This window comes from Epinephelus fuscoguttatus, linkage group LG13 (genome assembly GCF_011397635.1).
Source record: "Epinephelus fuscoguttatus linkage group LG13, E.fuscoguttatus.final_Chr_v1".
Classification (NCBI taxonomy): Eukaryota; Metazoa; Chordata; class Actinopteri; order Perciformes; family Serranidae; genus Epinephelus; species Epinephelus fuscoguttatus.
In genome coordinates, this window is record NC_064764.1 from 41,016,718 (window position 1) to 41,040,552 (window position 23,835).

General features: G+C 41.6%; 2 protein-coding genes across 8 annotated transcripts in view; both read right to left on the reverse strand.

Annotated features, from left to right (window-relative positions):
- Positions 1 to 23,835, reverse strand: part of LOC125899331 (gamma-crystallin M3-like) — a 51,924-nt gene that overhangs the window by 8,179 nt on the left and 19,910 nt on the right. The window contains exons 1-3 of one of the 7 annotated variants that reach the window (XM_049593541.1): positions 2,089 to 2,223; positions 1,649 to 1,891; positions 1,381 to 1,566 (exon numbers count right to left, since the gene is read on the reverse strand). The exons of 4 other annotated variants lie outside the window; for them this stretch is intronic. In XM_049593541.1, the coding sequence (XP_049449498.1) occupies positions 1,381 to 1,566; positions 1,649 to 1,891; positions 2,089 to 2,100 (441 nt within the window). In that variant the 5' untranslated portion in view covers positions 2,101 to 2,223. Of the gene's footprint in view, positions 1 to 1,380; positions 1,567 to 1,648; positions 1,892 to 2,088; positions 2,224 to 9,543; positions 9,836 to 23,835 lie in introns of those variants that run through there. 2 more of the 7 variants (XM_049593537.1, XM_049593540.1) reach the window with 2 other exon arrangements.
- On the reverse strand, positions 5,186 to 6,014 carry LOC125899332 (gamma-crystallin M3-like). Its single transcript, XM_049593543.1, has 3 exons — positions 5,957 to 6,014; positions 5,596 to 5,838; positions 5,186 to 5,503 (listed from the first exon to the last, which is right to left on the reverse strand). The coding sequence occupies exons 1-3, from the start codon at positions 5,984 to 5,986 to the stop codon at positions 5,228 to 5,230; spliced, it is 549 nt and encodes a 182-aa protein (XP_049449500.1). The 5' UTR covers positions 5,987 to 6,014; the 3' UTR covers positions 5,186 to 5,227.

A 23,835-nucleotide genomic window follows, 5' to 3' on the forward strand; every position in this document is an offset into this window, starting at 1 on the left:
AAGCCAGGAGTCTTTCGGGGCCGTTCAGAGTACCTACTCCGAGGTAGGCATGTGTGTGTGTGTGTGTGTGTGTGTGTGTTAAGTTCCTGCGGTGGAAACGGGCCTTGTTGGGGGTGGGGATTTTTTGAAAGAGACTGTATGCAAACTGTACATTTCCTGTGAAACAGAATGGTAGAGCTTTTATTTTGAAAGAGACTGTATGCAAACTGTACATTTCCTGTGAAACAGAATGTCAATAACAGACAAAGCCAGACGTCAAAGTCCGCTGACCGAGCAGCTATACCTGACAGGCTCAGTGAAGAGGTGGTCGATAATGGCAGAACTGCATGTGATGTGGTGAAACCCAGAAAACTGACAAATGTAATCAGATTTCTTGTTTGGCTAAATGATGCTTGGAATAATAATAATGAGTTCATAAGTCAAAGGATCTCTAACAACAATAGATTAGTAACTGTGAAGCGTCCAAGACTGTCCAGTTTGATTTCTATTGACATTCCCCCAAAATGATGATTATGGTAAGGATAACAGTGAGTGAGAGGTGACTGAATACTGTACTATATGTGCCCGCCTCTTTGATATTGACGTCAATTTAAACCCCCAGTTCATGTAAAGTGCACATCACCATTTGAATGGAGTACACACGGTCTTCATTCAATCGTTAATCCACACGTCTGTGTGCTCTCTGATGTTATAATGGAATGTGTGCGCACACCGCTCATGGATTGTGCCTTCAACAACAGCATCAGCAGAAATAATAAAATGCTACACGACAAAGGAAACTGTGCACCGACTTATTTACTCCTCCCTGAGTGGTACTGTCACACTGCATGTGATATGATGAGTGGAAAAACAACCTCTGACATCTCTGACCCAGTACTGTCATACTGAAAGCTACACTTTTAAACTTTTTAAAGTCAGTAACAATATGTGCAGTACATTTTTCACTAGTGTTTCCACAAGTGCATTTTTTAATCTACTTAAACTAGTACTTTAATTTAATAGTAAGTTTTAAAATGCATTCTATTTTAACTTTAATCTACAGAAGAAAAATAGAGGCATTGTCCCATTTTGTCCTCTGATAAATCATCATATAGCGCAGTCAATAACAGAACCAGTCAATGAGCAACAACAACTATCTATTATCTATTGCCTTTTTCTGTTGCCTATTAAAAGATTGTATTCAAATAACACAAATGAATAGATGGGCAACAATAACAATCCTGTACACCATGTTGAATATGGAAAATTTTTTTATTTTAGTTTTGTTTTAAAACCAATTCATTGTGCAGGTTAACAGGAGTCAGTGATGCGTCTGATGGAGCTGAATCTACTTCCATCGTATCCCATCTCCCTGAAGCTCCTGTACTCTCCGGGCCTCAGGTACAGCATCCTGCCTCTGTAGTGGGGCTGCTCGTACATCAGCCAGTGGCCGTCCATCACGTTGCAGGACTGGCAGTCGGACATGTGGTAGCGGTCCTGGATGTTGTCGCAGTCGTCCATCAGCTCGTACATCTGACCACCGAAGTTCTCCCTCTCATAGAGCCTCACTCTGTAGGCTCCTTTGTGCTGTTAACAGACATGTAATTAGTTATTTCTTAAGAAACTTGGCTCTCATTAGCATCTGAATCTCATCATATAGAAGTCATACCATAGGGATCATACGGCAGGACCTGATGCAGTCACCGAAACCCATCATCCTCTGGTAGTCGGAGTACTCGCCCCTCCTCATAAAGTACTGGTTTCCCATGTAGTTGGGCTGGTCGTAGACCATGAAGCAGCCGCTCTCCACCCTGCAGGAGTGACACCTGCTCAGGTGGGAGGCCATGTCAGCGCAGTCGCTGCTGGTCTCATAGGAGCGACCCTGGAAGTTCTTGTCCTCGTAGAAGATGATCTAGAATCCAACAGAGCAGCCAGAGTTCAGTCTCACACATCATGATGACTGGTTATCATTACAGAATCTAAAAAAAGATGCACCAATGCAGCCTGTCTTTGCACAACACTGTACATCATGTAATCACAATCAAGCAAAGAACTGAATGTGTGAAAGCAAAAGATACACTGGTTGTAAAATGCCCATGATACACTCACCTTGCCGTGCATGGTGGCTGATACATTGAGTGATGCTATAGCAATCCTATCCCGGATTTAAGCCTTTTTTATACCTAACGTGACATCCAAACAATCGATGGCACCATTGTATGGAAGCCATGAGTCAGCAGCATGCAATGTTGGCTCCTCTGTTTGTGAATGCTGATGGGAAAGGGTTATTATGCATCCTCTCTCGGGCTCTATCGTTCTAGATCAAATGGCGTCTGTGTCTTTGTGATCACTTTGAGCATCATCAGGGTGATTAAACTCTTTTCAGTTCAGACACGACATCCTTAAAATAAGATATAAAGTACATTTGAATCATCTTTATGGTTTTACTGTGATTTTTTTCTGTCATAAATGTTCATGCTGGACTGGCACTAAAGACTGTTTCAAACTAGAGACCATCTTGCATTAGGATCACACCAGCTGAGATACATACTTTTAAAACAAAGTGTGAGGCAGGGGTGTAAAGAGGGGGGACCAGTGGTGACACCCTATCCGCCCCCCCCCCACTTCTAACTTTGTCGCTCAGCCAACACCTGTTTTCCAACGCAGCCATTTTGTGATCTCAGCGACACACCTGTGGAGTTTGGTGACTGCATCTTACACAGTTGTGACGCTATCACAGTGACAAAGTCTGTGTGTAAACACTCAGCAAACTGCTCTACTAGCTTCTGTGGTAGTTCACGCTACAGTGCAGGTGTGTTCATTAACCCAATCTGACGCTCTACACTAAAATGAGAGCCCAAAGAAACAGAGCGTTCTGTTTCTACATGTATTAACGAATGGTTAAGTTAATCACACATTCACTCCGCTCGGCACTCTGTTGCTCCGTCTCCACAGACCGAGTGTCCAGAGTGCGCTGCTCTGGATAACCCAGGGATCGGCGATCTGCGTCTCTGGAGCCACATGTGGCTCTTTGACCCCTCCTCCAGTTACCTGTGGCTTTGACCATGAATTTGGCTCCATGGAATTGAATCACGGTTATTTTTGAACATTTTATTATTTTTTATTTTTTACCATTGTTGTTGGCCTAAAATGAGTCTTACTTTATACAACTGTAAAAAATGTGTAACCTAATAGGCCTACAAGAAATTTAAAAAACACGTTGGCTTGTCCATGTATTAGTAAAGGATTTTTAACTACAGTCAAAGAGCCTCAGATGTATTTTTGGACTGACTTGGTCAATCCATGTGAAATTTGGCACAGTGGTAGAGGGTCATGGGAGGATGCCAATGAAGCAATATTACATCAATTGGCAACTGGGTGGCGCTATAACAACAGAAAAATGCTTAAAAATGGCTAAAATGTGACCGATCGCTGTGGCTCGCCCTGTGGACCAGTGTTGGTGTTTTTTTAATTTTTGTTTTGACTAAGTCATGGTATGGTATGCTGTACATAATCACGGAAACTGTCAGTCATTCTGCAGAGTGTGTAACCTTTTATATACTGTATTTATTGCATTTGATGGTGCCATCTTGAAAAGAGATTTTAATCACAGTTTTTTTCTGGTTAGATAAATGAAAATAAAACAATAATAATAGCTAATATTGTATAGTATTGAACACAGCCTCATTCAAACTGTCGCTGGTCTGACAACTTCTGCTTCAGATTAGTTTATAAATACCTCCATGACATGATGGTCCATAAGAATAAGAATGACATTTCTGATGCTTCTGTAAAATAATTAGGGTCCGGGCAGCTAAGCCTATTGTAATCCTAGGTATTCTTCTTCTTCTTCTTCTTCTTCTTCTTCTTTCTTCTTCCGAGGAAATCATACTTCCCATGGGTGAAAACTCACCAAACTTTGCACAAAGGTCCAGTCTCATGCCAGATATCCTCAGCTGTAAACTCAAGCCAGTAGTCCTGATGGTGGCGCTACAGCAAGCGTCTAAAGTTCAAAACTTTGAAAATTCATAACAAATCAACCATACGTGCTACAACTTCACACCTTTCATCAAACTGTAGCCCCAATACTGAAGAAACTTTTGTAAATTTAAACCTATTAAAAATTATGAATTTTTTTTCAAAAACTGCCAAACTTCTTTAACCTATCTCCTCCCACAATTTTTGCTCAATTGACACCAAACTTGCTACAGAGCATCTTCAGACTGTCCTACAAAAACTACGTTTCTCAGATTTTTGATTTATCAAAAATTGAGCCTACAGTGCATCAAAATGTTTGACTGTAAACGGTACTGTAAACATATACATGCAAATTCTTGCCAAATAAATCTTCAATGTTCATAAAAAAAGACAAAATTCTAGAGTCATGGTAGATGATGTGTGGCAAATTTCAGAATTTTATCTCAAAAACTGATTTTTTGACAGAATTTTGAATTTTGCTCTAATGTGAACAATTGGAGTCAATGTAAAAATGGCAATTTTAAACATCAGTTTTCACTTATGGAACAAATCAATCATTGTTAAAACAAATGACCAACATCTCCATGCTGTCTAGATGCAATATGTGTATTTTCAGATTTTTGTTTCGATAACTGAATTTTTTACAGTGGTTTGAAATCTGCTTTTCCATGCATGGAGGGCTGCTAAACCTGCACATCTGGCTTAGTCAGTTTGTGAAGCTACACATGAATTGGCACTGACTAATTAGCTCAGTGAGATAGAAATTGATTCTTAATCTCAGCGGTTGTGCGTTCAAGCCTCAGCTGATGCAAAAGGCAGATTGTGTTGCTAAATTCCTAAATGTCTTCCAATTCTTCTGCTTGTTGCTCAGAATTGCCTAAAAATGCCCGGACCCGACCCATCGCCGCGCAGCAGCTGTAGTTCTAAATTGTATTTTATGCACAGTACCCTTTTTTTTCAATTTTTATTTTTTTTTACATTTTTTGTTTCAGACTGTGCTCATTAATGTTGATGTGGTAATGTATGTAATGTGTGTGTCATTTATTTATCATTCTTTTTATAAACAGCTGAAAGTGACAAAAAATAAAAAAAAATCTGTAATGTGAACATGCTTTGTCGGGCACCTCTTCACATTTTAATGTTGTTTAGTAATCCTCATGGTATATTTAGTGTGTCACACAGAATCAACATTTTTTTTGTAAACAATGGAAGACCAGGAACAAAGATCTTATGTCATGTTTTCATTTTTTTAATTTCAAAATGAAAATGTCTAGCACATGTCAATGATACGCCTCATGCTCATGAACCTCATGCCGCTCATGCCCATGTCCCTGAAGCTCCTGTACTCTCCGGGCCTCAGGTACAGCATCCTGCCTCTGTAGTGGGGCTGCTCGTACATCAGCCAGTGGCCGTCCATCACGTGGCAGGACATGCAGTCGTTCATACGGTAACGGTCCTGGATGTTGTCGCAGTCGTCCATCAGCTCATGCATCTGACCACCGAAGTTCTCCCTCTCGTAGATCCTCATCCTGAACTGGCCTCTGTGCTGTTTTGCAGAAACAAGAGACGAATGTTTTATTTTATTTGAAATGTGTTGTTACTCAAAGATCACAGTTTTGAAGTGTGTTTTCTACCTACCATGGGGATCATACGGCAAGATCTGATACCACCGCTCATTCCCATCATGCTCATGTAGTCAGCGTACTCGCCCCTCCTCATGAAGTACTGGTTTCCCATGAAGTTGGGGCGGTCGTAGACCATGAAGCAGCCGCTCTCCACCCTGCAGGACTGGCACCTGCTCAGGTAGGAGGACATGTCGGCGCAGTCGCTCATGCACTCATAGGAGCGACCCTGGAAGTTCCTGTCCTCGTAGAAGATGATCTGAAAACAAGCGGTACACTTTGAGTTGACAGTAAAAGCACTGACATAATTTAATCTAACAAGTCTACTGTATATTCTGTATGAAGTACAACATTTGTAATATGATCCTGAAGCTTACCTTGCCCATGCTCATATCAGTGGTGGACATACTTGTAGATGAGCTGCTGCTGTTGCTACTGCTGCACTGCTGTCCTGTTTGGGTTAACCCTTGCTTTTATACCTTACCAAACCCTACAGTCAGTGGGCCCCCATTGTTTAAACCCCTGACCCAGCAACATGGTATAGAGCGCTGTACAGGCCTGTGTTACAGTGTGAATAATCATATGACCCGGCACTCGAAGACTTTAGAAATTTTACCCTTTTGACCAGATGACACAAAGCCCTTTTTTCAGCTCTAAGGCTATGTCTGTTTCAGTGTGTCACCATTATGCCAGGGGCAGTTCAGTTAGAGTTACACTGACAACCTAAATAGTTGTTGAATGTCACCCTGTAATACTGAATGTAATATTAACAGTAGCTGCTGTACTTTATGATGCATAAAAATAAGCATCTGATGTGTAAAAAGTAACCCTGTGGATGTTAATATAAAAGAAAATAATTGAGACTTATGATTCAGTCTGCATGACATCAGCATGATAATAAAGTCCGACTTGAAAGACGTGGAGTGTAAATGGTGTCAGGCGCAACAACTGATGGTACTGAATTGTGTAGTGTATCATAGTTACTGATGCCACTTCTAGGGTGCCTTATAACGTCACGACAAAAAGACAAGCATCAGAATTTTTTGGGCTAATTCCATGATGTGTTCCGTGTTGTTGCCCAGAAGTGCAAAGCAGAAGAGGAGTGATGCTGATGCTGTGAACTGTGAAACAGGAAAAGTCACAGATGTTATTTCCTCTCTTTTAAGGCTGTTCTGAACTCCAGAGTATCACACATACACACACACACACACACACACACACACACACACACACACACACACACACACTGCTGTGGACACCATTGTTTGTTCATTCTTGTGGACATGAGCCTCAGCAGACATTAAAGGACCCCATCAGAGACGTGACTAAGAGATAACGTGATAGGAAATTCACAATGCTTCATCACTGTCGAACAAAACACCGCACCATAACTGCTGAATCCATCAATATTTAACCAGGATTTAAAGTAAGTGACTTTAACTGCAAAGTAATCTTAAGCTTGCACTTGCTGTTGGTGGTGTATCCCAGACAGCACACATACATCTGGCCGACGTCGGCTTGATGTATCAAGTTTAGATTGTTAAGACGTAGCAGGGAGAGCGTTTGCTCATTGCCAATACGTCGCTGAGACGTCGGTATTTAATTGAAAATGACCACCACGCAACGTTCAAACGATTAATAAAAGAAGCCGCGCTCAGTGGGCACTACTTCATTAATATTCATATGCTTCGTTAACTACGACCACTATTCACTTAGGTCGGACCTTTCAAACTACAAATATTTCACCAGTCAATGTGAGAAATCAATGCTAACATTCAAAAATAGCTAACTGTTACCCTATTTCGTGTCTAAGTGTGCACAATGAAGAGACAAAAGTCAATTTGAGAAACTTTATTTTCAAATTTCCACAAACAATATCTGACGGCCAGTCCGTTTCTCCTGGCAGCCTGCAAGAGACAGAAAAGATGATGAGCATAACTTCAAGAAACAAATCCCAACTTCACCACTGTATTTTTTTTTTCAGCATTTCAGCTGTCTTTTAGCCAGATTGAAGGCTTTGGGTCTGACACTCTGCTTAATTTAGTTTTAAAACTGATTAAATAATGGGATCCGGCGTTAACTCCGTTAACTGTTAACAGCAGCTCCGCGCTCCTCTCCGCTCCTCTCACCCACACTTGAGCATCCGTCCAGGCCGTGGACGTCAGGCCGGGCGGGACCATAGGTGAGTGGACCCCAAGTCTCAAGCCCTGCCTGGGACCACGGGTGGGAGCTTCAGGCACCTCCACTTTAACCCAAAACAAGTGCTCATGATAACCAGATAAGCAGATAACATCCACTAGGGAAAATAAAATGAAAATACTACAGTTGTAGCATGTTAGCTAACATGAGCTAAACTAGCTAACAGCTAACGAAAGATAACGTTAGCTGGTGGGGACATATGTTATATACACCCAGTTGTGCCTCGCCACTCACCAGGAACCTCTTTTAACGGTCACAGAATAAACAACACAGCTATTTTCTTCCGATTTATTCCAGGTAGCTTACCTGAAACCAACTGCGATGAGATGCTGCGACCTGCGAGCTCAGTTCCAAACAAAGACCACCGGGAAGAAATTCCAAAGCTGATGTAACAGAGACATTTGATGAGCTGGGACAAAAGAGTATCAAATTTAAAGATATCTGCCCATGCGGCCGACGCTTGTTAGACTTTATAAATTCAGGGTCGATGTGTCGTCCTCAGGCCAACGTCAGCCAGATGTATGTGTGCTATCTGGGATGAAACAAAATTTAAGCTCAGTGATTGGATTTGTTTGTTGTTTTCATCTGTACCAAAATTATGATGGCTGCTTTTGGACTTTTCTCTCGAGCTGACACAGCGCTGTGGAGACAGGTCTGACTACGCCAGACCAGAATTTGTTTTACCAAAGCAGTCCTTCGGGAGTCGACCAACACTATCCAGCCAAACAAGGCATAATTAGAGCAATATTTCATGTCTAACATGATACTATTTAGCATGCATGAGCAAATATTAGCTAATACAAGCTAGCTCAAGTGACTACTGTTAGCTATATCACTGCAATTGCATCTCTGATTAGATGTGTTTTAAAGTCCGAATGTCCTTCATGTTTCATACTCTAGATGGTCACAATGGGTTCCAGACCTTTAACTACTTTAGCCGCCACTAACAGTATGCAATAATGTCGTGTTCTGGCATTGATCAGCAACTCTCGTAAGTAGGCTATTTAGCTACTGAATCCACTGTTTGTTTAAGATTGTTTTTTAAATTACAAGAACTTTTGAATCTTCCTTTATAACCTGTAGGGATGCAGGATAATAATGGCACATCATCGGTATGGGCTGATATTGGCTTTAAAATGAATGATCAGAATCAGCCAACATGCTGCTTTTTTTCTTTTTTTAATTTTGCACAATGAATGAATATCACATAAGCTGAAAAGTATTGACTTGATAATCACTACAATTAGGTGTGAAAAAGTGGATATATTGGTATTGATCGTCGGTCAAATGAGTTGTTATTTATTGGCAAAAAAGTCCAGTATCATGCATCCCTAGTAACCTTTCAGTTGTAGACAATGACGATTTAAATGCCTTTTGTGTATAGAATAGTAAATACAGTTTGTACTTTGCGTTGAAAATATATCAGCCAACTTTGAATTTCATTGTTCAATGTTTGATTATCCATAGTTTGTAACATTTACAACTCGTTACACCCAGAATATTAACTACTTTCCAGAACAATGCTCAGCCTTTGTTTGATGGGTTTTCAGTAAAATGTAGAGCCAAATTCCTCATCGTATTTAAAACAGTTTTGGGTTCAAATGTGCAGGTAACAGTCGTGTGCTATCAAGAAAATTTTCAAAAATGTAACTTCATGACCCAGTGCATACATCTGGTATAATACAGTATAATACTTCACTGTGGCAGATAGGTAATGAGCTTGACAAGAGTTAAAGTACTATAGAAAGTGTTTATTTAGTGAAACATTCAGTGAACATTTACATGCAGGAATCCATGATACGCCTCATGCTCATGAACCTCATGCCGCTCATGCCCATCTCCCTGAAGCTCCTGTACTCTCCGGGCCTCAGGTACAGCATCCTGCCTCTGTAGTGGGGCTGCTCGTACATCAGCCAGTGGCCGTCCATCACGTGGCAGGACTGGCAGTCGTTCATATGATAGCGGTCCATGATGTTGTCACAGTCGTCCATCAGCTCGTTCATCTGACCGCTGAAGTTCTCCCTCTCGTAGATCTTCATCCTGAACTGGCCTCTGTGCTGTTTTTGTAGAGAACAAATGAATATGTTAGTATCAAGTTTGTGGGCGTTATTACCTGCAGTGAAACTATAGTATGACGGATGCTGTTTTCTACCTACCATGGGGATCATACGGCAAGACCTGATGCAGTCCCTCATTCCCATCATGCTCATGTAGTCGGAGTACTCGCCCCTCCTCATGAAGTACTGGTTTCCCATGAAGTTGGGGCGGTCGTAGACCATGAAGCAGCCACTATCCACCCTGCAGGAGTGGCACCTGCTCAGGTAGGAGGTCATGTCAGAGCAGTCGCTCATGCACTCATAGGAGCGGCCCTGGAAGTTCCTCTCCTCATAGAAGATGATCTGAAAACAGTGAATTTGTTAGTAAAAAAAAAGCAGCAAGATGAACATCTCATTTCTGCTCATTATAAAAAGATAATTCTGTATACCTTGCCCCTCATGTTCATGCTGGTGTTGCTCATGTTAGCTGTAGATGTGCTGTGCTGCTCCTGAACTGCCTTCCTTCCTGGTTTAACCCTTTCCTTTTATACCTGACCAAACGTAAAGGATCGGTGCCCCCTCCCCCTCAGAGGACCCCCTTACTCAGCAGCTTACTATTGAAACCAACAGAATACAGAGGTTATGTCCATTTTTCAGGGACTGGGGACCTTGTAGTGGACAACACCTGACGCTGCATCTGTGACACCTCACGTTGTCCCGACAAAAAGACATCTACTTCTCTCACAGAGTATGACAAATTCCATGTGTTTCGTGGCGTTGACCAACAGGATCACACAATTATGTTGGTGTCGATGGTATCAATGGTGACACAGAGGAACACACAGTAATTTTGTTTTTCTTTCTTTAGGCTTTTCAAAAGGAATGAGAGCCACATAATGCTTTAGATGTCATGGACTGTTCTTGTTCCCAGAAGTTGGACCCTAGAACTTCCTTCTCAGTGATATCACACAGGTTGACTGGCCAGGGACCAACATATCGTCTGTCATATCTCTTGGCTAAATCATGGTAAGAATTTAGGACTACAGTGGAAACAGCTTACAGTTATCATGTTTATAGTGATGAACTTCTTCTATGGATAAAAAAAGCCTGGGACAGAATCATTCTTATACAAATGCTGTTAAAATAATTCACTTTTAGGCTGCTGTCAGCCCTAGAGTGGTCTCCTCTGGTCTGAATCAGGGACTCATGTTGTTCCAAAGTTGTATAATTGCCTAGAGTTGGTTGGTGTTCTCACGGCAGCATTTACAAGAGGACCAGATCAAATGCCTTGTGTGAGAAAGCTGCTCTTGATTGGTCAGAATTTCCATGTGGGAAAAATCCAGGAAGTAAAGCAAACGTTGAAGAAGAGTACACTTGCAAGATAAATGTGACACTTTCTAATGTCACAATGGAGGGACAACTACGCAGGTTGATTTTAGCGCTGCTCATCGTGGACTATATTGCTGTCATTGTTCATTTTAGTCAAAGCATACAGTTTGAAAACGAGGCAAACGCGGCTCCAACTAGAAAACAATGTTTTGATGCATTGGATGTGCTGAATGTGCATATTAAGGCAGTACAGGAGGAGGTGCACATTAATAATCCTCCAGGACTGTAACATGCTCATGTTTAACCCAAACAATGTGTCATGTGACTGCAGTTGCTTCACATCCAGGTCGCAACACCTTCTCACCACAAACGAAAAAATACAATGAGCAAGCATTGTCAGTTTAAGAGACATGAGACGGCCTTACTCTGAAGCGTCACGTGTAGCGACGTCCATTCCTGATGACGGTGGCACAGCTGGATCTGCTGCATAATGGAGACAGAAAGAGAGAGAGAGAGAGAGAGAGAGAGAGAGATGCAGGACAGATGGTAATGACAGTAGCTTACAACAACATTAATGAAAGTAATAATATTAATTGATATTAATATTAATAGGCTAATTATTATTACCTACAAGCTATTAAACATTATTCCACTCACATGACATGCAGGATAATTAATGATGGGCAAATGTGTGGGTGTGTGTGTGTGTGTGTGTGTGCGTGGTGTTATATCAACACGTGTGGTTCTGGACATGAGCAGCTGCACATTTAACAACCATGCATCACCGACAGTCCGCTGAACAACGCAACGGGTTGTGAATGAAATAAACTTAATTACAACATAACAGTCTTGCACGAAATATCATTAACGTTACTCTTTGTAGTCACGTAGGCATGTGGATTACAGCGTTTCATTGCAAAGAATGCATGTAACAGGTACACTTGCTCTGTTTCTCCGCCATCTTGTTCAAATGAGCCAGATGTAGGGGGCGGGTATTTATACGTCATGGCGTTCAGATGAAAAACTCTTCCAGATAGGAAGCTCTTGACCATCCTAGCTCGTAGCTGCTTAAAGCTTGCTGCTAGCTCCTCGCTGCACAAATAAGAGACTTGGGACGGCCTAGAAGATGGCGGACCTCGAATGACTTCCGGTTCGAGCGAGGAGCTAGCAGTAGCACTATAAAAATAAGAGACTTGGGAGGCACCCTCTGTGTGTTTGCTGGGCGTGGCCTTCTGGTTCCCTCCTCCTGCCGATCCTCCTGAGTGCCAGCAGCTGCTGAACCTGCACACCTGAACCTCATCGACAATCAGTCCACTGCAGTGTAAAACCACGGCTCAGACATCCAGACTCTAGCCATGTTTCCATTAGCCTGTTCAGATGTGCATCTAGAAGTATCGCATCAGAAAATTATGATGGAAATGCCAAAATTCAAATTAAAATCCCCTGATTCACACAAACTAAAATACGCTCGCTTTAGCCGGGTTTTGGTTGATTCGAAAAATTGCTGATTCGCAAAATGGGGGATGGAAAAAGTTATGTTCAAATTAAGTCTGACGTAGCGCACCTCTCTCCATGGTGATATCCACACTCCGGGTCAGGAAGGTGGTAATGCATTTACAAGCTGGTTGCCAACCACCAGAAAACGTAGAAGAAGAAGAATGCAAGACTTGTTTTGTTTCCAGTTCTGCGGAAAACTCGCGTGAGTTCGTAGTTTTCACCAAAGTCCGTGCATTTAATGGAAACACACAGGATACATATTTCTTTTAATGCACATTTCCCAATGATTCCAATCACTTTTGGATGGAAACATAGCTTCTGTCAGATTGTTCAGTCTCCTCTGTGGTACAGACGTCAATGCCAGTTTCTGTTTTTTGATACTTCTTTTTGTGCTTCTTGGACCTTTACTCACACTCTGTTCGGTGCCTCAGCTTCACCACACCTGCTTCAACCACAACCAGCCACGTCAAGCCTTGTTCTCATTTCGACTGTTTAATCTTCAGGCCCTCTGTCTGCTGTGCTTTGCCATTCCCTGCCCACCTCAGCCATCATTTCACTCAAGCCTTCAGCCCCACATCTTCAACCTACAATAAACTGCCTCTAACCATTCAGTTTTCTGGTTGTGTGTGCATTTTGGTCCTAAGTTTGAACTGCACAACCAAAGTGGTTTTATGGGATATAGAGCCTTTTGAGGGTGTCAAACATGAACCAAGCTACAGAACCCTTAAAGGTTCCATAAAGAACCATTTTATTCTGAGAGCGTACTGTTAGCTTAAAGCCCAAAGCCCCTTTCACGGTTTCATTCTCTGTATGCATGTTCGCTTGGGTTTTGAAAAAGGAAGATACCTTAGCCTCCACTTGATACAAGATTTGAATTGAATCTATTAGCAACAGCAGGATATTTAGATAATGAAAGAATGTACTTTGTGTTAAAGGTTTGTTCTCAGCATTACCGGAGCCTTTACATTTTTCTCAAGAACAAAGTTATCATTTGTAAAATATGAACATTTAGTTGCTCCCATGTAAACCCTGACTAGGTTAGTCAGGGATCATTTCCTCCAACAACAAAAAATGTTGGCACTAATTAATGGTGCTATTAAGTGTCCGCAAATGATCAGTTTCTTTCTTATGAAGGGGTGGGATGAAAGTTCGACTTCTTTCCACTCCTTTTTGAACAATCTTTTCATTGTCTGTTGTTGTTGCTTTCTTTTCTTTTTTAATGTTGAAAATAAACTTTCAAATCAAAATCAATCAAATGAATTAAACTTCCCGTCATGACTGGGCTGCATTTCTGTCAGCGGAGTCATTTTTTTCCGAACAGCTGATTGGCCAGTGGGTGGTGCTTTTTATAGGATCAGATTCAACCCTGAACTTACCCTGCTCCAGAGCAGGATAGCTGTTCAGAGTAAGTTACCATGGTGATCTACCCCGATAAGAACTGAACCGGCTTCGTGAGACCGAAAACCCAGGGTTAACCCTGAAGTTCCCTCGCTAAGACACTAATCCTGCTTCGTGATACAGGCCCCTGGTGGCAAGATAGTTATCTACCAGTGTTCGTAAACAAAAGAATATTGATGGCCAAAATAAAGATAAATAATTATGTACAGTTAATGTGTTTCCCCGTTTGTTTATGGGTACAGGGAAACATGTATGAAACACATAGTTTACATAGTTTAGTTTATTTAAAGCAGAACTTACAGGCATGGACGTTAATATGAGACGGGACAAAAACAGGAAGTGACGCTACTCTCGCAACCGGAAGTTCAACATCGCGGCCATGAAACAAGTCAAACTTCTCCAACTACACCCTCGTGTCTTGATGGGCTGTACAACACATTACACCATTCAAAGAGGGTAGAGGAGTGTTTTTTATGGTGCGCCAGGCCTATGTTGTTGCTGCTGCTGCGATTATTATTGTGAGACTATTTTTGTATCACTGTTATAATGATTTTTGTAATGTTAATGTTCATAATATTATTTCATAATAATATTTTTATTATGTGCCAGTTGAGCAGAGCACAGTGATTGCATATTTTTTTTGAGAAAATAAAATTTGTCTTTGAAATGAGTAAGGCATTTTTAAAAAATCTTTGTATCTAATTATTCTTTTGTTTACGAACACTGGTAGATAACTATCTTGCCACCAGGTGGTCTTTGGCTGCTCCTGGCTACCGTCATAAAAACAAGAGAGGAAGAAATCTGCGTATCTGATTGGTGGAAGGACCGAACTGAACAGGTGATACCAACATCCGTGATCAACAACGTAGACGCATTTATTTTTTATCACAAAACTAATAAATAATCATGGTGGATTTATTTCCCGATTTAGTTCCCGAAAAAATGCTGCACTTAACAGCATATTTATCTTTATTTCGGCCATGATAATTATTCTTTTCTTACCAGTTGGTCTTTGGCTGCTCGAAGAAATCTGCACTGACTGAAACACTGCATTTAATGGCTGGATTAAAAAACCTTCTGTAAAGGATATAATTGCCCAGACTGCCCTCCATAGATCGCCCAGAAGGTAAGTTTCTGATTGTAATTTCTCCCCATTATGTTCCGTTGTGTGTTTAGAGATATTAAACAACATATTAATACAACTGCTATGTTTCCTGCCTTTTTTGGATAAGCGGGGAACATAGAACCTTTTTTTTCAGTAAGAGGGAAACATAGAACCTTTTTTGCAGGGTTAAATGGGGAACATAGAACCCGGGGAACATAGGGATGACCCCCTCTGACACAAGGTATCCTGAGAGGCTGGGCGACCAGGTGTATTTTTTACACTTTAAACAACATCTCAACCGAGAAAAGTGTCTCCTTTGGATAAAGTTGTGTGGTAACGTTAGACCACAACATCAACTCAACGTGAATAAGATTAACAATGATGTCTACATCTGTTCTAAGGTAAGTCAACATTGTGTTTGAGGCAACATATTGTCACTTTGCTGGAAAGAAATATAAAGTTATCTTTAACATCTCTAGCTAACGTTAGCTAAAGTTAGCCTAACGTTAGCTCCTAGCTGCGTTGTTCATCATGTCACCTTGTTTGCTGGGAGTTCATTAGCCTATTTTGTTCTAGTTTTGTACTTTGGTGATGGTACATCATTGTTAGCTGTTGTCCAAAGGGCTCTAGTTAAGCTAACGTTAACTTCTGGAGCTTAGCTTCATTAACTTATCTGTAATGGCAGAGATAACAAAGGTTGGCAAACGTTATGCTGAATGATTCAGTGTAAATACTGTAGCACCAAACTAACGGAGAGACACTCTTGGTAAAGATGGTAAAAAGGCCGTTATCCTTTTCTCATATTCTGAGCCAAAAACCTTAACTTCAGTGGCACTTTAACTTGTTGTCTTTGATGGTGACGGCAACCAGATGCGGTTCACAAGCGTCCACTGTGACCTGTAAATTTTGGCTTGTAATTTAAGCTTTTCATCGACCTTCTCAACAATAAAATGATGAATATATCCCTCCAATGCGTAGTTTAGGCCCTTTTGGTTACTTCTCAATGACATCTGATCGTTATGTCTCCAAAAATCATCAGTTGCCTCCTGTGAAATGCCGTGTACTGTGACACCTGCCATAGCGCCGGGCACTGAATGTTGATAGTTTGTCCGAGTGAGTGGAGGGGGCGTGGCTTAGCCATAGGTCAATTAAAAGCCTAGTCCCAATTACAAGCCCAGTCTTTTTTTACTAGTCTGCTGAAGCTACACATTTTGACAAATAAAGGCCTGTCTCAATTAGAGGCCCCGTCTGGCTGCCAAGCAGGGCATTTTTATAGAAGTTCTTTGAATGTATAAAACCATATAATTGACGACCTACTTGAGCTAACATTGGTTGGCTGCTTAGATCATGCATATAAATATAAATGTTTAAACCTTTGTCAATATGGAGATGCGACACATTGTTAGCTTGCTCATTTCATTTCACTGAAACCATGAGCACCAGAGAAGAATGTAATTTATTTAAATTTACTGGCAGGATGAAAAACAAGTGATGCCTCCCTTCCTCTGATGCTGTCATTAAGTCAGAATATGTGTCCATTCCTCTAATAACCAGTAAGTTATTCATATTCCTTTGGTCCGTGAGGGTTGACCAATTAAAAGAATCACAAGTGTATTTATAAAAATGAATCCGAGTTATGAATATTGTTTTAACAGGATACAGTGGTGTTGTGTCGGTGCGCCCAGTGCCATGAAACAAGTGTCATAGCATAATTGATGTTATTTGAAGTCTAATTTTTATACAAGTAATTTTAATACTGGTTTAAATAAACAATTTGATTGTATTTCCTGATCTTTGCAGAACAACAGTTTTATGTTAAAGGAATTAAAGGCCTGTCTCAAACATAGATCTGTTGATTTCAATAATATAAGCAACTAATAGCCCGGGCTACTATCTGAAGTTTTATGGTATATTATTTTTCTTTTGATATAATACTGTATACTACTGTATAATATTTCATTATGAAACTTACAAAGAGCTTGAAAAAAGTCAGTGGCACAGAAATGATTTATTTAGTGGCATTGGATACATTCAGTAAACATTTACATGCAGGAATCCATGATACGCCTCATGCTCATGAACCTCTGGCCACTCATGCCCATCTCCCTGAAGCTCCTGTACTCTCCAGGCCTCAGGTACATCATCCTGCCTCTGTACTGGGGCTGCTCGTACATCAGCCAGTGGCCGTCCATCACATGACAGGACATGCAGTCATTCATACGAAAACGGTCCTGGATGTTGTCACAGTCGTCCTGCAGGTCGTGCATCTGACCACCGAAGTTCTCCCTCTCGTAGATCCTCATCCTGAACTGGCCTCTGTGCTGTTTTGACAAAACAAGACACAAATCATTATTTTCTTCCAGAGTTACAAAGGTATTAACACTCAAAGATCACCTTTTTAGGCGTTTTCTACCTACCATGGGGATCATACGGCAAGACCTGATACCACTGCTCATTCCCATCATGCTCATGTAGTCGGAGTACTCGCCCCTCCTCATGAAGTACTGGTTTCCCATGTAGTTGGGGCGGTCGTAAACCATGAAGCAGCCACTCTCCACCCTGCAGGAGTGGCACCTGCTCAGGTAGGAGGTCATGTCAGAGCAGTCGCTCATGCACTCATAGGAGCGACCCTGGAAGTTCCTCTCCTCGTAGAAGGTGATCTGAAAAAGAAAGTGAATTGTAGTAGTTATTGTGATCACAGTTATTTTTGCTTTTTACAAAAAGATATTTAAAAGTACCTTGCCCCTCATGTTCATGCTGGTGTTTCCCGTGTTGGCTGTGGATATGCTGTTGCTCCTGACTGCCTCCCTACCTGGTTTAACCCTTTCCTTTTATACCTGAACAAATGTAAAGGACCAGTGACTCCTCCCCCTCAGGGGACCCCCTTATTCAGCAATTTACTATAGAAGCCAACAAAATGCAGAGGTTTTGTCCAGTTTTTCAGGGACTGTGGACCCTGTTACCATGTACAGTAATGGATGATAACTGACGCTGCACCTGTGAGTCCTGAAGTTGTCCTGGCATAAAGACTAGCGTTTTTGACTTCTCTCGCTGAGAATGACAAACTCTATGTGTTTTGTGATGTTGATCAATAGGAACACAAAACTGCTAACACGGTGAAGAGGAATGATATTTTTGGTAATGCTCTGGGAAATGGAGGAAAGATCCATCCTTTTCACTATTTGGGCTTTTCTGAAGGCAAGATAGCCAGTATCAAATATATTGATTTGGGTTCCATTGTTTATTTACAGTCTTGTTCCTGGAAGTCAGTCCCCAGCACCTCTTTCCTGGTGGTATCATGCAAGTCATGAGTCGACAAGACAGCAAACTAAGACAAACTGTAGTCAGCTGTCTCTCTCAAGTAATGATAAGAACTTACAAATATAATCCAGGCCCCCAGGAAGTGAGATGGGCTTTGAAGCCAATTCTCATAGTGGCCACACAGTGGAAATTACACCTCTCGCGTGCATTACATGATGCCATTGGACTCCAAAAGACTTTATCCCATGGACTTACATTGTGAAAAAACGTGTAAATCAGTGGATATATTTTTTTAGTGTCACAACCCCTGCGAAATGACTTTCACTATCAAGATTTGATCCATTTGGTCCGGTAACGGTGGGACATCCAGAAGAGCCGTAAGATGGGGGTGTCGGTGGCTTAGTGGTAGAGCAGGCGCCCCATGTACAAGGCTGTTGCCGCAGCGGCCCGTTCAAATCCAGCCTGTGGCCCTTTGCTGCATGTCATCCCCCCTTCTCTCTCTCCCCCTTTCACACTTACCTGTCCTGTCCATTAAAGGCAAAATGCCCAAAAAATATCTTTAAAAAAAGAAGAGCTGCAAGATGAAATCATTTTATCTCCACAAAATGCCTAACCACAAGAAGACAGAAGTCTCTAGTGCACTATTGGCCCAATTATGTGGAAGCAGTGCCAATCATCAGACATGCTAAACCCACAAAATGGGCATCCATCCTTTTGGATAATGATGATGAGGAGGAGTCACCAGGCAAAGAATTCCTGGTGTTGGATGAGGATAATGAAAATGATTCTTCCTTTGACCTCAAAGGAAAGAGTGGACAGCTTCAGATACCTTGGCGTCAGTAGCACTGAGAGCCTGACCTAGGTGCTGCACATTGACGAAGTGGTGAGAACGGCAAGGCAGAAACTGTTTTACCTCAGTTCTGGGTATCGCGTAAAAAACTCCTGCACCAATGAGAGAGACTGCCTGGTACAGAAACAGTTTTGAACAGGACTACAAAGCTGTGCAAAGAGTAGTTTGTTCATCTGAACACACTGCAGGCGTTTCTCTACCCTGCATAAAGCCTTAGAGATTGGGTAAGGAACTCGGACATCTGGAGTGAGCTCAGAGTAGAGCCGCTGCTCCTTTGCATAGAAAAGGGGCCAGTTGAGGTGGTTCTGGCATCTGATCAGGATCCTCCTGGGTACCTCCCATTGGAGGTGATCAGGGCACGTCCCACTGGTAGGAGGCCACGGGGCAGACCCAGAACACGCTGAAGGGATTATATATCTCATCCGGGCTGGAAACACCTCAAGGTCCCCCAGGAGGAGCTGAAAAGCATTGCTGGGGAGAGGGACGTCTGGAATACTTTGCTCAGCCTGCTGCCACCACAGACCGGCTGCGGATAAGCGGTTGAAAATGGATGGATGGATGGATGTTTCACCACACTGAAATTAAAGATTGTTTTATTTTCACCTAAATATTTTCTTGAAAAAAGATGGTACAGATGACTAGAAGTGGGGGGTATTAATTGGAAAACACAACGGGACCATAGCATGAAACCTTACATGATCCAAATTCAAAGTAACAATACAGAAAATAAACATTTTCCACATTTTTCTGAGGTTTTGTCAAGGCACTTTTTTTTAAAAAGAGGGTAAAACAATGAACTGAATGTGTGATTATGAGTGAAAAACTGATAACACAGACAGAAATATCTATTGAGGAGCTTACTGTAAATAAAAAACACTTCTACAGACCTAAATCAAAGAGACTGTTCTTCCATTAAGACAACAGAGGGCCATTTGTTTATCATATGTACATTCATAACAGTCTATGATGACAATAGGGGTTAAAAAGTCCTCTGGAGGTGACAAGTGTCATTAACTACAAGACCCATGAGCCATCAGGCCAATTGCTAGTTACTGATTGGCTGTAAGGCCACAGACACAGAGGAGGCACTTCCTTCAACACAGGCCCTCATTGTCTACTGAAGCCCAGACTGTTGGTGTGGAAGCTCCTTCGCTCAAGTGAGGTGTCAATCAAAAGGTCGCCACCATTTGGCGACAATGAGTCAGCATATTTACATGAAAACAGAATAGACTATGGTTAATATGTGGAGAAATATGAACAAAACAATCCAACAGCAGTTTGTGGATATCTGTGGATGTAATCATGTATTTGGATTAAATATAGATCATCTGGGCCCAGTATTTCAAAGTGATCTGATAGGATTATCCTGGCCAGATTGGATTAAATCCTGATCTGATCTGAAAACTGGGTAGTTCAATACAGATCAAGAGGATCCTGATCCTGGGGATCAGGATTCAGATCTGGTAATTCAATTCGCCCTTTAATCCAGATAAATGCTGCATTTGGGTATTTCAAAAGTTAAGGCAGAGATGTGGATCAATTTGATACCAAATTTCAGGATTATTTGGATCCCACCTCAGAGATAGATTTGACAAAGCCTCAGCTCCACTTCTCATAGATATTGTTACTCAAGATGTTCATTACACTTAATCTAAATTAGTGTTTTAGTTGTAAGTAATTTCAAGCGTAGAAAAATATTGTGGCCATACTTCCTGAAACTGCTGTAAATAAGAGTAACACATACAGACCTATTTCTCAACGTCTAGTTTCACCTAACATTGTAACTTGTTTGTACCAAAACATCTAACATATGTTTGTGGTCAGACAAAGGCAAGGAAATGCAATGCAAAGCAAATTTATTTGTATAGCACATTCTTTTCTTTACATAGAGTGCAAGAAACAACACAGGGATTACCATAATAAACACATGGCAATTCAAACAAAGTATAAAAAAATGTAAATCACAATAGTGTCACAGAACCTAAAGACTGCTCACAGGTCTGAGGTGAGCTTCTTTTCCAGAAGTTTTATCTTCAATTCTGTCTCTCTCTGCTGAAGCAGCATCAGCTTGAGCTGCTCGTCAGCAATTCAATTTGTCTCACCACCCTCTCAGTCTCCATTCTCTGTCAGGAACCCACAATAGTCACAGAAATTGTTTAAGTACAGAAAATCATATCATCAGCATTACTGTAGCATACCCATACTCAGTCCTCTGACACTGAATGAACCGCATAATTCATACTAGTAACGTTACTATGTATTTTTCCTATACAGTCTGCTCTGAGACACATGTAAAAAAAAAAAAAGTCTGCTGTGTTGGCAATAACATAATGTCATAAAGAGTTCATGTATGACGTACTTCAGATTAAATCCCTTTTAAATTAAACCACAGGCCGTGCCAGCTACCTCGCTAGCCTGCTAGCTACTTAACATGCAAGTCAATGGAGCCGCGTTAGTTACCGTTAGCATGACCTCGGCTCAATTAGAGATCGGTACGCCCACGTTTTAAGCAGGTGACAATTCAAATAGCTGGCTCACATGAGATGGTGGGTGGCCTTCGTATGGTCTTAAAAACGCTACACATTAGATAACGGTAAACCTACATTTTGATGTGAAAGCTGTGCTACCAACTGCTCATTTCGTGAATCACCAGTTCTCATGATACAAGTCAGTGGTGAAATGTGTGTTTCTCTTCTATAATACACATTCTACATCTCGGAAGCGACGTCTTTCAGCATGGGCTTCTGTCGTGATTCAAACGTGGCAGAGCTTTGTGGGAAATAGTAGGAGAGACACAGCGCGAGGGGGAACCGGATCTCACACAACACCTGTCTGCCACAACACTGGAGGGAACCGTGCACGTCCGTGACGCACAGCCCTACGGACGAGTAATGTTGAACAGTGAATCGACTTCAGAAAGGCAAAGTCACCTGTTGTTTAAATTTCAATCTGACTTTATACACGGCTGTTATCACGTTAGCTCGTAGTTCACCGGTCTGTAGCTGCTCTGGGATGGAGCGGAGGTGCATGCAGTGGAAGTTTGATCCGAGTCGGAGCTAAACCGCAACGGAGACGGAACGGAGCGGAGAAATGAATGAGCAATGCTAGCTATGCTAGCTATCTGCGTAAAGGTTAGGAAGCTATCAATTATACTTTCCTATTCCTTCCTATTAAGTTCTCTCTGTGTAATAACATTGACATTGTAGTTTAATCGAATGGGCTTGGTCTGCCGTTTTACAAGAATCAAGTTTGCTACCAGTTAGCTCGTTTATTAGCCACCACACAGTTAGCCTACAGTTACAGTTACAGTTACAGTAACAATTAGCTACTTTAACAATACTAACCTTAAAGGAAAACGTCAACCTTATTGGGTATTTTAAAGGGGCAATGACAGAAAATCAGATTTTACAATTAACCTTTACTAAGTATACATTTATAATATTTTAATATGTACATACCTCAGTGTTGATCCTGCTTTTAAAATGAAGTGGGGTTCTCTTCTGGGTAGAAATTCCCACTGTTTGCGCAGTGTTTTGGCTTTACAGAAATATGCCAAAACACATCCAAAACACATCCATATATGGAATCAGATGTTGCCGCTCTTTATTCAATCTTCTGGCTTGCCATAAACATGCCATACCATCCCTAATACTTGATCCCGCTGTTTGCCCAGTATACCACAGTATACCAAAAGGAAGCCAAAAATGCCAAATGTATGCCATTCATTCATCTTCTAACCGCTTCATCCTCTTGAGGGTCGCGGGGGGGCTGGAGCCTATCCCAGCTGACATCGGGCAAGAGGCAGGGTACACCCTGGACAGGTCACCAGACTATCACAGGGCTGACACAGAGAGACAGACAACCATTCACGCCTACGGACAATTTAGACTTATCAATTAACCTAGTCCCCAATCTGCATGTCTTTGGACTGTGGGAGGAAGCCGGAGCACCCGGAGAGAACCCATGCTGACACGGGGAGAACATGCAAACTCCACACAGAAGGGCTCCCACGCCCGGGATCGAACTGGCAACCCCCTTGCTGTGAGGCAAGAGTGCTAACCACCACACCACCGTGCCGCCCAAAGGAGGATTTCATTATCCGGATTATTCTGATCAAGATTACAAGTTTTGAAATACTGGGCCCTGGACCTCTTGTACGAGGACTGCTTGAGCAGCATTTTTTTTTGTTGGCATAATATCAATCTGTGGATTATAACAAAGCTTCGTAGGTAAGTTTTAACTGTTTTTTCTTCAGCAGAAGAGTTTATTGAGGCTGTTGTGTTGGTTGTTTCTTGAAATGGACAGCATCAATTAAGCCACGAGGACCGTAGCTTTCTAATGAAAGGTTGTAAGAGTAAATTATTTAAACACAGAAAATACAGCAGTTGTTTATATATCACAAATCTTCAAATAAAACCTTGAAAAGGCAAGAAATTACTTAAGCTGAAAACAATAGCGTCTAATTAAAGGTGATTTCTCGCCTTCAGTGCTATGACTCATTAGGAGTGGCCATCTTTTTGGCTATTGTCTTTATAATAAGAGAATTGTGGGTCCTTTAGCTCGAGATATTTCTCAACCTCA